The sequence below is a fragment of the Thamnophis sirtalis genome, unplaced genomic scaffold (genome assembly GCF_051295495.1).
Source record: "Thamnophis sirtalis isolate CommonGarterSnake01/CBP01778 unplaced genomic scaffold, rThaSir2_p1.2 scaffold_6, whole genome shotgun sequence".
In the NCBI taxonomy this organism is placed as follows: Eukaryota; Metazoa; Chordata; class Lepidosauria; order Squamata; family Natricidae; genus Thamnophis; species Thamnophis sirtalis.
Genome location: NW_028261386.1, coordinates 104,850,915 through 104,865,296, shown reverse-complemented (window position 1 = coordinate 104,865,296; position 14,382 = coordinate 104,850,915). Strand labels below are relative to the sequence as shown.

The window sequence follows — 14,382 nt, the reverse complement described above, 5'->3', positions numbered from 1 at the left end:
TCCCATGGACTCTTGCCCAAATTAATTCTCCTCTGAACTAGAAATTATGGGGACACTAATGAATAGGAAAATTCATATATCAGATACAAAAATTCTTGTGATTTGATCTATAACTCAGAACCATTTTATTTCATAATCATCTATGGAATTATTTTTGTTAATATTCCAAAACTAAGAACTTTTATTTTTAAGGGAGGGAAAAAAAGACTGAAAGCTAAACAACTGTTACCTAATATAATTAATTCATTTCCATTTATGCTGTAGAGATGACAATTTGCATGCTAAAAGAAAGCTACAGCCATGTGGCTCAGCTACTTATTGGTAACTAGCAAAAGACTGTCCCAATAATTATATGCAGATAGGAGCCATTTTACTATAAGGGAAAGGTAAAGAGTGAGTCTACAAAAAAGCCCTGTTTGAGACTGAATCTTGATTATTATGTCAAAAGGATTTTCATCCCAAATTACAAGGCACTTTATTTGGTCTCACAAACGCTAACAAGAGCTCCAATAAATGAACCAGTACACAATAATGATATGGACTCTACCAATCTTGGATCACATAAAAATGGTGGAACTTGAGTACTGGAAATCTCCAGTTCTAGAATCAACAATGCATTTTTTTTACAATATAACACAGAAGACAACATATGGTTTTTTTTCTGTGCTTGTATGGACTACAAAAATAACCCTAGCCTTCTCCACTCAAGGGCCTTATCAAATGTTACTCTTTGGTGACAATATTAGTTCATTGGAACTTGTGTTCATAATGTCTTTCTTGTTCTGAAATTGGCTTCTTTCCCGATGGCTTTAAGCATCCATCCCAAACCAGAACAGTGTTCGCTGCCTTACCACTCCACACTTCAGCGAAACAGCCCTGACCCAGCTTCTTTTCCAGAAACAATGAATCTCGTGCAACTTCCCATGCATCCTTAGCCAATCCGACAGTTTGTGGAGTATAATTCGATGCAATCACAGTTAAGTTAAAACATAAACCATCAGCTTTCTCTACAGAAAAGGAAATTAATAAAAGAAATACTTATAATTCGTAAAGTAATTGCATGCACAGGGAAAGATGGAAGGTGTTTTTTTTCCCCTCATTAGGTAGCATTCAGTAGTAGTTTGATTCTAGATAGTAGGCATACAATAAATATTTGCATAGCTATCTGATTTGTGTACATGACAAGTGAAGGCAGCTTGTCAAAGCTAGCAACCAAACTCAGGAAGCCCAGTGCATCACTTGTCTTTTTATCATTTTAAAAAAAATGATTTTCAGAGAGGAGCATACTACTCTGAGTAATGGGAGACCTCTGCTCTTTCTGCTATTGATCCCTATTACTTTTGCTTCCACCTTCCATCTTCCGCACCTGTCCCCCAATTGCTGGGGGCTGACTAAATAAGTTAAAATATTTTCTCAGCATACCCATCCATACTTCCCCAAACTGCCCATTTCCCAGTCTCTTGATCAACTGTAGTGATTCTCGTGGAATTTCCCAGACATCTTTGGTTTTGACAGACAGGTCAGTAAGCCTTGGCATTCCTTTATGACAAGGGACTACTAAGCGGCAGCAAAGACCCGCAGCTCTCTCTGATGAAGGAGAAGTAAAGCACAGGGAAAGAAAAGAGTAACAAACATCAAACAAACATAGCAAGCACAGAAGAAAAAACAAACAAAAATAGTGCTAGTAAACAAGTTAAAACGTCTGTTAGTAGCATTCCAAAATAAGCTTGAAAATTAATCATCCTGCATACCACTGGAGGTGAGAACTGTTTCCATCCTTTTAGAGGACTATAAAAATTTGGGTTTGCTGGTTGGCCTGGAGCCCCAAGGGGGGCGCTCAACACTGGAGGTGGCTGACAGGATAATAAGAACTCATCCCTGTCTCGTCCATATCTTAGTTCTGGCTTCAGCATAGTTTTAAAATCTTAATCTGTGTAGTTTTAATGTCTTAATGTTTTAATTATTTTTCTACTTGTTTTATAATTTGTAAACCTTATAGAGAAGATGCGTGGCATAACAAACAAACGAACACCTACAATTTGTACTTCCATTAATTCTGAGAGCTCTGTATTTCAGATGCCACATTGCTTTCTTTTGCTTAGCTTGAATAGGAGACTGAGATGGTTATAAAACATAAAGACATGAGACAAGATTCTTAGCCTAATTCTGATTTTACGCTTTGCATCTACCTTAGAGTCATTTTCACAGCTTCCCCAGAATGTCAGGTGTTAATAAGAATGACTCTTTAACAGAAATCACTAGTCTCACTCAACACTTCATTCTGGGTTACTGTTTCTTTCTTAATTGATTGGAAGGGCATTCAAATATTGGCATGGGCTAATCATTTTCTCTCTATTATATTTCTATTCCTTTCTATTACTCTATTCTGCTCTATTATCATTGTTAACAGGAGCACCAGTATTAATTTTGGTTGTATTCTAAAGTTAATCTGATCTTAGACTTGAGAAGAAATAGAAGACATATACAATCATGTGAAAAAATTCAGTATACTCCACGTAAAGTTCCCTTCACTTTTTAAACATTTATGGGCATATAACTATTTTATCTTCATTGTAAGGTATAGGAAAGAAATGTAACTGAACAAAGCAGCTATGAAAAACTGACTTTGTGATCATTTATCCACTAAAAAATAGCAGATATGCCATTCCCTTCTGTGGAAAAAGTAAATATACCTTCTGCTCTGATGCCTTCTACTTTCCCCTTTGGTAGAAATAATCTCAAATATAGCCTTTCTTACAGCTGCCTGCCAGTCTCTTGACATCAACTGTGAGGTGATTTTTTTTTACCTACTCTTCCATAGAGAATTTTTTCACACGTGAAATGTTTGAGGGATTTCTTGCGTGAGTCAAATCACCCCAAGTCACCTTAGTGGGATTACCATATTTTTTTGGAGTATAAGATGCACCAAGGTTTTGAAGAGACAAAATAAAAAGTTTTTGCAGTCTGCAAACTTCCCCAAAACTCCCCCCCAAAAGGGCATGGATAGTTCCCCCCCCCCCACAAAAAAAGGGCATGGATAGCCTTTAGGAAGCTTATAGAGTGCTCCTGGGGGCTGGTGGGCAAATTGAACAAAAAAATGGCACAGCCTCCTACAAGCTATGTACAGCCATTTTGGGGAAGGGGGCATGGTTTCGGGAGGCAAAAAATGCTGTATTTAGTGTATAAGACGCACCCAGATTTTCAGCCTCTTTTTTGAGGGAAAAGGGTGTGTCTTATACTCTGAAAAATATGGTAGATCCAAGCCATTCTAGAACCCTCTACTACTATTTTCTCTCTCTCAGCCCTTGCTTGGTGGATTTACTGCAGTGTTTAGGGTCACTGCCATTTTGTAAGGGTCATTAACCCATGTTTGCAACTTCTGTATGAGGAAGAATTTATAGTGGATTCTGGGATAGTGAGTTGCCCAGGTCCTGATTAAGCAGAGCAGCCCCCAAACCCTAACTTTTTCACCACCGTGCTTTATAGTTGGTATCAGGTTTTTTCCTGTGGAATGCTTTCTTTGACTTCCATCAAACATGACTTTTGGTATTGTGGCCAAATAACTCTATTTCTGCCTTAGCTATCCAGAGTACATGTTCCATAAATCTCATTTTTTACCTAGGTGCTAATGAACAAATTTTAGACTTGCCCTGTTGTGTCTTTGGACAGCAAATTTTTCTTCTGCCGTACCTCCCACATAGATCTAATTTGTGCAGGTTCTTTCTAATAGTAGATACTTGCACATTGGGGAGAGCTACCTCTATGTCCCGTGATGAAATTTTGCGGTTCTTAGAGACTACTATCAACCTTGTATATTCTGCTCTCAGGTTGCTGGCCTGGCCTGGCTAAGTTGGCAGTTGTTGGAAATCTTGTCCATTGTAGATGATCTTCCAGACAGGATGTAGAATGATTGATATCTAATTGTTAGGCAATGTTTTAATATTCCTTCCCAAATCTATTGACATATATAATCTTCTTTCTGAATGCCTCAGAGCACTCGTTTGATTTAGGCATAACAATCCCACAAACTTCAAGAACAAAAAGCATTTAAATGAGGCTTAAATAAGACTTGTTTCTCCCAAAGCTTCTCTCATGATGTTGTTTATATACGGTACAATTAAGAAATTGTATATACAATTAGAAATTATGTTTATTTAAATTATATAATGGAGTACAAAATGTAAATAATCGATGTATTTGTTATATCCCCTTCCTCTATCAATATTATTGAAATGAAGATCAAACACCTATATGTTGAAATATATTAAAAAGGAAAAAAATCAATAGGGCATACTTTTTCACATTACTATACATACTATAGATGTTAAATGTTGCTAAGTAGGTACTATACAAAAATGAAGGATGGAGTTTGGTCACATGGGTATAAAAACCAATGCAAGCATAGGAAATCCCTTGAAGAGAGCCTTAGATGCAAATAGTTTGCATATCTATTTCCAATATATTTATTCTGATCACTCATTTTTCAGTGTGGTTTACATAAAAAGTTGGTAGCATTCAATTTTTACATAAAAAGTTGGTTTACATAAAAAGTTGGTAGCAAATAAACTATCATCTGACTCTTGAAGGACAGAAGCATTTCTATCACACCTAGTCTGAGATTAATGAATGCTAAAAGCAGAAGAAAGCTGACAGAAATAGAGCCATAACATAGGTCTGAGTATGCTCAAATCATCTTGGACCGACTATGAACTTTTAACACTATTATCCTAAAATGTTTTTATTCATTACTGTTGCCAGAATGTTTCAATGGGAACAAAACAATCTCTTGGTCAAGTCAATCTCAGTCTCTCTGTCTTTCCCTCTCTCTCTCTTTGTTTTTTCCATGTTATATGAAGAAGTTTAAGAGGACAGGGGAAAGGAAAGCTGATGGTGATCTACCAAGGTGGCTTGTGAGATGAAGCAGAAAGCAATCAATGGTTGACACTAAGACTTTATTGTCTAAAAAGGACACTCTACTTCTTTTGTAAAAACAGCTGGAATGGCATAATGCAAATACAGAGTTGGTAAAATATCATTGGCTCTTGCAAGTGTATTAGCTGATGATATAATTGCCCATTGACCAAATACCTTCAACAGGCCCATCATTAATTTTAAGGACTGTCTCCTATAAAACTTCCAGGCAAATCTTCCGACTGACATCCTGGATTCTGATATCCTCTAGAAATACTGCTAGGAAATTACAGATGTTGCTATCTGAACAAATGCATGGTACCAGATTGATAACAATTGATTCAGGGGGATACCCCTGAAGAAGCATATACTTTTTAAGTAGGAATCTGTCCTACTAGTGACAAAACTATGCCATGGAATTCTGCAATATTATAGCAATAGAATAAATGAGATTAAAAAAAGAAACAAATTATTAGAAGTAGAAAGATGCAAGTGGACAGAATACACGGAAGCAAAAGAGCTTTCTTTGATGCAATAGAGAACAAGGAGACAACATCTAAGAGCTTCATGCAGTATTAATTAATTAATGTATTAAACAATAGATGAAACATAAATGTATAAATATACTCTAGTTAGCATGCATCCTTGGGTGAGCCAAAAGAGAAGCATTTTTAAAAGTGCCTGATATAGGAGAATGAATATTGCATAATGTTACTAAAAAGATAAAACAGTTCAAAAACATTGCTAAACTGATTAACTTCTAAAACAATTTAGAAAACAGTTTAAATATTGAACATTCTTGTAAAGTCATCTTAGGATAAATAAATATATTTCTAAGTGTCTGGAATGTTAAGAACTTTGCACAGAATATTGTATGCATGCGCATAGTAACACACAACCATTCTAAGACAGGAGAAGGCTATTTCTAAAAAATGAATTGTCCTAGAGACATGCATTTTTACTTATTTTGCAACAGTGAATCAGAGTAGATAGTAATTAGCCAATTAATACCACCTACATTAAATGAAATGAGGAGGAAAAGATTTTCCCTCCCTAGCATGCTATGTGTTCTCAGAAGTGTTTAGAAACCGTTTAATTGGGAGAGGGCAATTAGAAACTTTCAGGGGAAGGAGCAATATTGTTAAATGAAAAGAAGCCTACTTGCAAGAAACTGGATATCCCTCAGTGCTATGGATTACTGCTCAAGATACAGGAAGCATAATTTTTGCCACCTGCTATCAAATTTACCATTAATTCTAATGTTCCAAAAAAAATAAAATAAAGTAAGAGCGTCTTTAAAATATTAAACACATGTATTATTTCACCATTATTATGATTCACAATTGTCTAAAAGAATTAAGTCTGTAGTTTTATAATTTGTTTACATGTAACACCAATTAGTATAAATATTTGTTAATTAGATGAAGGAAAAAATTAAGTTTCTAGGAATGTGGGGTTGTTTTTTAACATAAAAACAATTCTGACAGTCAGCTCTGTAATTTTAATGTACTATGTACAATCTTTAGAGCCATTTTGGTACAATGGTTAAGGAACAGTGGTGGTGCACACATGCATTGTACCTTCCAGTGATGCTTCTGCAAGCCTCTGCGATGCTCCAGCTGCTTGGCAGAGCATCGTGTAGGCACTGTATGCGCCATGCGCATAAGCGCCAAAGGCTTTAAAGGACAGGTAAAGAGCTTGGGTGGCAGGTGGGCCCTCTGGAGCACCATACTGGAATGGTACCCGGTGCTCTGGGCAAGCTCCAGTGTGCCCGTACTGGAGTGTACTGCCTGCAACCCACCACTGTTAAGGAACCAGGCTAAAACCAGGAGACTATGAATTGTAGTCCTGTTGGGGAAATTGGTCAATCACTTTCTCTTAACTCAAGGAAGAAGGCAGCAGCAAATGACTTCCAAAAAACATTGCCAAGACAACTGCAAAGACTAGTCTAGGCTGTTGTCATGAGACAACAGTTACTCAAACACAAACACACAAAACCTCAGCAACAAAACAACAAAACCATCCTTACATAAATATAGGACTAAGTGTGGTTGGATCTTAGCCATATCAAGCAATGAGGATGAACTTAAGGCTTTCTATTTCCAGCACTGTTTATAGCATTAGCTGTCAAATAGAGGAAAAAGGGGAATATAATATTTGTGGAATGCTTGTACTAAATTGTACAAGATGTACTCAATAGGAATATACAAGCATAATGAAGTGATGATGAGGGTCATTGGAAGGAAGGAAGAATGTTCTGTCACTTACTTAAGGTGGCATGAGCTGACAAGAACAATTTCTTATATATGATCCTGATTTGTTTACTGTCAGCTTCAATCCCAGCATTGCAGAGAATGAGGGAACAGCCTTTATCTGTATAATTTGTCAACAGAAATATGGGAACAACTACATGAAATTCAAGAACTAAGCAAGTGATTAGTCCATGTAAAGTATTCTGATGATAGGTGGATGGAGATCTCTCTTTTTAAGTGCCCTGAGTTACAGCAAAAAGACCCACAATTTCAAGCATCATTAAAGCCAATATAACCATAACTAAGATGACTCTGATTAGAGTTAAAACTATGGATAAAAAGTATGTATCCTTTAAAATATCAGAATGTATCTTTTCTAGGAAAAAGGATTTCTATTTTCCAAGAAAGACTAAAATTGTGTGCCTGAATTTTGGAATGGAGGGGAGACAAATTAATTATATAGGAAATAGAAGGAAAGCCATAGGGATATTTAAAATCTCAATAAAAAGAACTCATTCACCTTTTTTTTTTAGTTTCATTACTATGCCTCCAAGCTCCCAGAGTTCTAAAATTTAGTTTAAGATGTTAACATTAAAGCAATGGTGAATTTTGGGAAATCCAATATTAAGAAACCAATGTTTGCATTATATTAATTCAAGGTAAAAGTTTCCCTCACACATATGTTCTAGTTGTTCTCGACTCTAGGAGGCAGTGCTCATCTCCGATTCAAAGCTGAAGAGCTAGCGCTGTCCAAAGTTTCTGTGGTCATGTGGCCGGCATGACTAAACACCGAAGGTGCACGGAATGCTGTTACCTTGCCACCAAAGGTGGTCCCTATTTTTCTACTTGCATTTTTTACATGCTTTTGAACTGCTAGGTTGGCAGAAGCTGGGGCAAGTAACGGGAGCTCACTCCGTTACCCGGCGCTAGGGATTTGAACCGCTGAACTGCTGACCTTCTGATTGACAAGCTCAGCGTCTTAGCCACTGAGCCCTTTGTATTGTATTTATGTTAATAGCTTATCTCAAATGCCCTTTTCAGATAAAGTGATTTATATTGAAAACCCATGCAGGCATCAAAAAAGTACTAATGAAGCTTATTAAGTTTCTGAGATTTACAAATAAATCTGAGATTTATATAATGAAAGTTGTATTTTAAAATGGTGAGTCTTTTATGTGTTCAGATAATATGAGAGATTCATCTAAAGTATTTAACTCCAAACTAAAGACTAAAATGACAAAAGAAGACTCTAATTTCGTTAACGTTTTATATTTAATGAAAGATAATAGAACGGCATTATATCAATAGTATTTTTATTTTAAGAAGCTGAATTTATTTTAAGAACTGAATTTTCAAGGTTACCTGAATAATGCTGAACAAGTTGTTGAAGAGTTTCGAACTGTGCTCTGGTTGTAATGTAATATCCTCCACTGTCGAGCTTGCGGATTTTATAATGTTTGACATGATCCCCTTTCATATCATCCCAATCACGAATGGACAATGAATAGGCACCTATAACAAGAAAAGTCAACAGCTGCATGTAAATAAATAAATAAATAAATAAATAAATAAAATAGAATATTCTAACCAAAAATAATTTAAATTATTTAAGTAGCATGTTACCATAAAAATGGAGTATCCCGTATAATTTTTTTGAAATTAAGGAAAGCAGTAAAGGACAGATTTTTAAAGGCACAGCATTAACAGAACTGCTGAACAATTTAGAGCAGGGGTGTCAAAGTCATGTTGTCACGGCGTCATCATGTGACGTATTGGGACTTTTCCCCCCTTCACTAAACCGGGCATGGGCCCACAGGCCAGGAGTTTGACAGCCCTGATTTTAGAGGTTCTTTTATAATTCTTCCTTCTTTACTATATTCAGAATTAGATCTCTTTACTATTGTTTGCTACTTTTGATTTTTAGAGAAGAATTTAAAAAATAAGCCCTTCTGAAAAGTCAACTCATAAATTAGATGCTATTTTTCTTTACTTAAAACACAATCACACCCAGCACAGATTTTATAAATGCAATATGATGTTTATCTAATAGGTTCTGCTGAATTTAAATTTAAATTACTAAACTGAATGTGATGTTTATCTAATAAGTTCTGCTGAATTTAAATTATTATGAAAAAATGAATTTGCTTGTAGTATTTTTTGTTTCATTTGAGCATGTCTCATTACCTTCACTGATGCTTTCCCTCTGCTTCTTAATTAAAACACAGGAATTATTACCTTTGGTGGTTTCACTTTCACGAATCAAGAAGGTTCCTCGTGGATTTCCAAAGGATAGCAGCTGCCTCTCAGCATCTTTTCGCCCAAGTTTCCCAAAGTACCACCTGAACAAACATGCCAGAAACAAAAGTTTTCAAACTGGAATTGCTTTTTAAGGATTTAAAACACTTAAGCTTGCATAAGGACCATCTGTGAAGCTCATTCAAGTTTTTCTTGTGCCTTCACAATCCAATGCAAAGAAGTATTTCTGATAAGTTATAGATAGCATTGTGGAGCTAGGAGTTCATGTTTATTCAAATACTGCTTTTAGAAAAGCTTCAATATTTCCTTTAGTTTTGATATTTAAAACTGAAATAATAAATGCTGTTCCAGCTGCCTTTATTATGAATTTAGCTCAGTTAACTAGAATAAAACCTTCACGATCTCAGTGTGCTTAAAGTTAAATCCACTCCACTATCAAGGATATATTTAAAGACCAGAAGATTCTGGATATTTCTACTCTGATCTGGTAAAAGCTAACTCGGTTCCCTCCCCTCCCCTCTCATCTTTCTTTTAATTACCCAAGTATTTAGCTAAAAAAGGAAGCTAATGTAATGGGTAATTCCTTGTAAGTCACCACAGTTTTAACTGTTCTCTGTCCAAAACAATCCTTTTTAAAAAAAAAATACATACTCTTCTGCTTGGATGGAGTCAACTGGAGCCACATAATTACTGGGAATATAACCAGTTTCTCCGGTAGTCAGGGATCGGGCTTCCCACCAATCTCCTTCCCTGCAAAGCAAGAGTTAGAAAAACACAACATCAGTTTAAAGATAGCCATCATAATATGCCTACCTTGGTCCCGGATCAGTAAAAGAATCCATCCTTTTTGAGCATTCATAATTAAAGAAACAGACAATGGAATGTATTTTTCTTTTGGTACTACTGCCTAGAAATTCCACTAGAGGGAGATCTTTTATAACAGCCATGACACACTGCGGTTTGTGCCATGTTATAACAGACATTCATTCAGAAAACAGAGAAAGCAAGCATTAACTGGTATTGCTGTGCTTGTACAGTTTGCTTCCATGTTAAAAGAATGTATCAGTGTGGGTGGATTCCATAGCTCTCTTGAAAATATGCGTGCTTTTGTAATTTCACTGATTTTCAAATGACTGCACTCTGAAATGACTGACAAAAGACTGAAAACGTTTAAGGTTGAACTTTAAAAAAGAAACTGAATTAAAAAAAATATCCATCACAACATGGGGAAAAACGATTAGGCATCCTTTGGGCATTTTTGCCAGCAAAAATATGTAAACTTTAATATCCCCAATAAAAAGTAATATTAATTATATACGATGTACTGTTATGTACACCTGGATAGCCCTACTGCAGATTTAGAAAACTGTAATAAAATAGCTTATTATTCAAGTATGTTATCTTTTTCTTCATCAGGACCATTTTATGGCATCAAGAAAAGCAGACAATAAATCAAAGTTTAATCAAAATATGATTATGAAAATGATGCTATTCTTAAAGTAAGTTTTAGTTCAACCATCTATGCTGACACAACCAGCAAAGAAGTTTAAGCATAAGGAATCATGGAATATTCCACAAATCCCCTTGTTTTTTAGTTCAGTTTTATAATCTGCCTGTTATCTTTGGAAAAATACTGTATTGACTTACAGAGTCTTTATTAATGGATGGAATTGCCATTATATACATGAGAAGAAACACATTATGTATTTAGAAAATATTTTAACATTGTAGGTTTAAAAAAAAATGTTTTAAAATAAACCCAGCATTTTTAGAAATTCTTAAAGGCTTTGTTTTCAGTGTTCCTACATTTATTTTAATTTCCAATCTAGGATTAAAATATTAATCCTAGCCAGTAAAGGCCAGCTAAAAGATGGAAGGGTCCAGATGATTCCTCTTCATAGATGTCCATAGGTATAGGTTCCCCTCGCACGTATGTGCTAGTCATTCCTGACTCTAGGGGGCAGTGCTCATCTCCGTTTCAAAGCCAAAGAGCCAGCGCTGTCCGAAGACATCTCTGTGGTCATGTGGCTGGCATGACTAAACACTGTTATCTTCCCACCAAAGGTGGTTCCTATTTTTCTACTTGGCATTTTTACATGCTTTAGAACTGCTAGGTTGGCAGAAGCTGGGACAAGTAACGGGAGCTCACTCTGTTACGCGGCGCTAGGGATTAGAACTGCCAAACTGCTGATCTTTCTAATCGACAAGCTTAGTGTCTTAGCCACTGAGCACATCCCTCTAGATGTCCATAACTAACTACAATAACATCAAAACAACAAAACATTAGATCATAAAATCTACTTGAGGCGTGGAGTTTGCATCACGATACATCTACAATATTACTGGTTTTATTTATTTATAAGATTTCTACTCAGATATTCACTGATAAATAGTGAATACTGTTACTCATCAAAGTAATAGTAGCAATAGCTCCAGCTCTTTACATAATTAACAAGTAACTATTTTCTCTCATCTTTTATTACTTTATATAATCGATAATCTAAATGTCCTGTGTGATATGAAATATCTCTTAATATCACAAAATAGAATTTAATATATCATTGCTATCAAGGGAACAAGCCATCTAGGCATTAAAAAGTAAGTCATATAGTAAACGAAACTTACGAATTGTTAAGTATCTGGAATTTTTCTCCTTTATGAAAACTTAAATCATCTTCTGTTCTTGCTTCGTAATCATATAGAGCTACAAAAAGAGTTACACCTATGGAAAGATAATGAAAGTGAATGCAACTTTTACAAATTGCAGTGTTTTTTAAACAAATTCATTATTTCATATTTGTTTTCATAATGGAAGGAGGAAAGGATAAATTTGAACCTCTCATTTTATTTTTCATACAGCACTTTGCATAGGAAACCCAAAACATTTGGTTATATATGCACTATATAAATTCTAATGCCATCTTTTTCTAAACTGCTTTGTGTGTATTATCTTTGACTAATGTTGTCCAGCAGGACTGCAGATTCTAATGTGGTTTGCAATGCACCAAATATGCCAGTGGATACTTGTTTTGGTGCTGGGTCAGGCTCTTCGTTTATTTAGTGAATTAATCATGTTTATTACTATTAATTCTATGAGGTTCTTTCCCTCACCCATTTTCCTTTGCATATTCAAGATGAATATAAATTTGAATTAATAAATCATATCCTGGCATATTGCAAATTAAACTGACAACTTCCAGCACTATATTTGTTTCCAAAAATGCAACTTAATAATGAGCTTACAAGCATCATAAGCTCACAACATCATCATTAGATGGCCATGGAGCATAAACCTGAGAAAAAAACACCATCTCTTTATTCTGGATATCTATGGGAATAGGATCATACACCATACAAAATAATAATATAGTTTGTTTGGCTTTGGCATAGTATGTTGCAGGTGAATAGCCACTGATTTGTAAATCATGGTTAATGGCTAGTGTGTTATAGATGCTGGTATCACACCGCAACTTAGTGTGCTGGGTTAATACATACAATGATTATTTATTTAGGATCAAATATTAAATTCATGGCTGGCATCAGCAACAAACATAATGAATTTCAAATGTTATTATCTATATAGCCTTTAAGCTATTATGCTGCTAAGAAGTTATAGAAAATTAAACCTTAAATCTAGAAGAAAATATATTTTCAAAACTTGTATAAGTATTGATTCCATAAGAAGGTTGGGCTTGGTATATTGAATATACATGATGAGAAAATAATATCTACCATCTATATGACTGACTTTTGCCAGTAGAGAAGCAAACAATGACACTGGAGTATGAATAGTAAGTATGTGCATATCTGAATTAATACACTGGTGAACTCTGATAATAAATTCATCAAGTACAAGAAGTATGTCTGAGATAAAGGCAAAGAGATTCAAAGAAGAAATCTACATGGATTATTTTTTCTTATTGAGGAACATAAACATGCTTTAGAAAGGGAATGGATACAATTCTTGTTGTTATTATTATTCACCTGTTCCTCCTCTTGTACGCAATGTACCAGTATGTGATGAAGAATTGACACCACCAAAGACCGTCAATCCTTGTCCTCCAGCTGTGGGGAAATTGTTGTAGTTTGGAATTGAAGTCACACCAAAACTTGGGTAATGCTGAGGGGTAGGGTCTGTTCCATAGCGATAACCCGAACTCTGGTTTAAACTACCATCCCTCTCATCGGTTAGTTTTGTTGCTTCTTTATCCTTACATTGCACACAGCCCATTATCTAAAATCCTGCAAAAATTAAAACAAAATATACAGTATGATGCTTGTACATTTCAACTAAAGTATGCAACACATACCTATTAGGGAGTTATAGAATTAGAATCATTTGTGGGTGGGGGGCTAATACTTAGGCATCCAATTGTTAAAATCAGGCTAACTTTTCTTGGGATGGATTCTAAAAAAAGAAAATATTCTTGGGCTACAGAGTCAGCAGTTAAAATAATTTACAACTCTAAATTGTAAACATGATAGGATATCTTACATATTATTGTAGGACTAAATATACCAATTCAGTTTATGCCAACTCCATTCTTGCTACAGTGAGGGCAAAAGTGGATATTCTATCAGTGTTGATTATGGCTTTGGATGTTAAGGTTATTAATATTATTTGACTTACACTCAAAAGGCAAGGAATCATACATTTCATACCCTCTACAATAAACTGGAAGACCCCTTCATACCTGCAGGCTTTCTATATGCTCATGTTGTTGGCAATGGTATTATTTTTATTTAGGAATGGTTAAATTGAAAAAATAGTGCCTATGGCATAATTTTATAGAGCATGAAACCCTGACTTCTTGACTCTGTAGCTGAACTCTGAAGATGGGTAGTTAGAATTTCTTCCACTGTTCTTCTTCCCCACCAAGCTTTCTCCCTTAGCACTCCTGTTTGCTCATTTAGGTCATGAACTCCTAACTAGTTTGGCCTTTTGCAAGAATGCTGGATGAGA

General features: G+C 35.3%; 1 protein-coding gene across 10 annotated transcripts in view; it reads right to left on the bottom strand.

Moving 5' to 3' along the window:
- FYN (FYN proto-oncogene, Src family tyrosine kinase) overlaps nucleotides 1–14,382 on the bottom strand; it is a 126,667-nt gene that overhangs the window by 11,026 nt on the left and 101,259 nt on the right. For 8 of the 10 annotated variants that reach the window (XM_087718634.1, XM_087718633.1, XM_087718635.1 and 5 more), the window contains 6 exons: nucleotides 13,404–13,661; nucleotides 12,045–12,141; nucleotides 10,071–10,169; nucleotides 9,399–9,502; nucleotides 8,526–8,675; nucleotides 1,423–1,587 (listed from right to left, as the gene is read on the bottom strand). In XM_087718634.1, coding sequence (XP_087574760.1) covers nucleotides 1,423–1,587; nucleotides 8,526–8,675; nucleotides 9,399–9,502; nucleotides 10,071–10,169; nucleotides 12,045–12,141; nucleotides 13,404–13,650 — 862 coding nt within the window. In that variant the 5' untranslated portion in view covers nucleotides 13,651–13,661. Of the gene's footprint in view, nucleotides 1–851; nucleotides 1,008–1,422; nucleotides 1,588–8,525; nucleotides 8,676–9,398; nucleotides 9,503–10,070; nucleotides 10,170–12,044; nucleotides 12,142–13,403; nucleotides 13,662–14,382 lie in introns of all 10 variants that reach the window. The other 2 variants (XM_087718636.1, XM_087718637.1) reach the window with 2 other exon arrangements.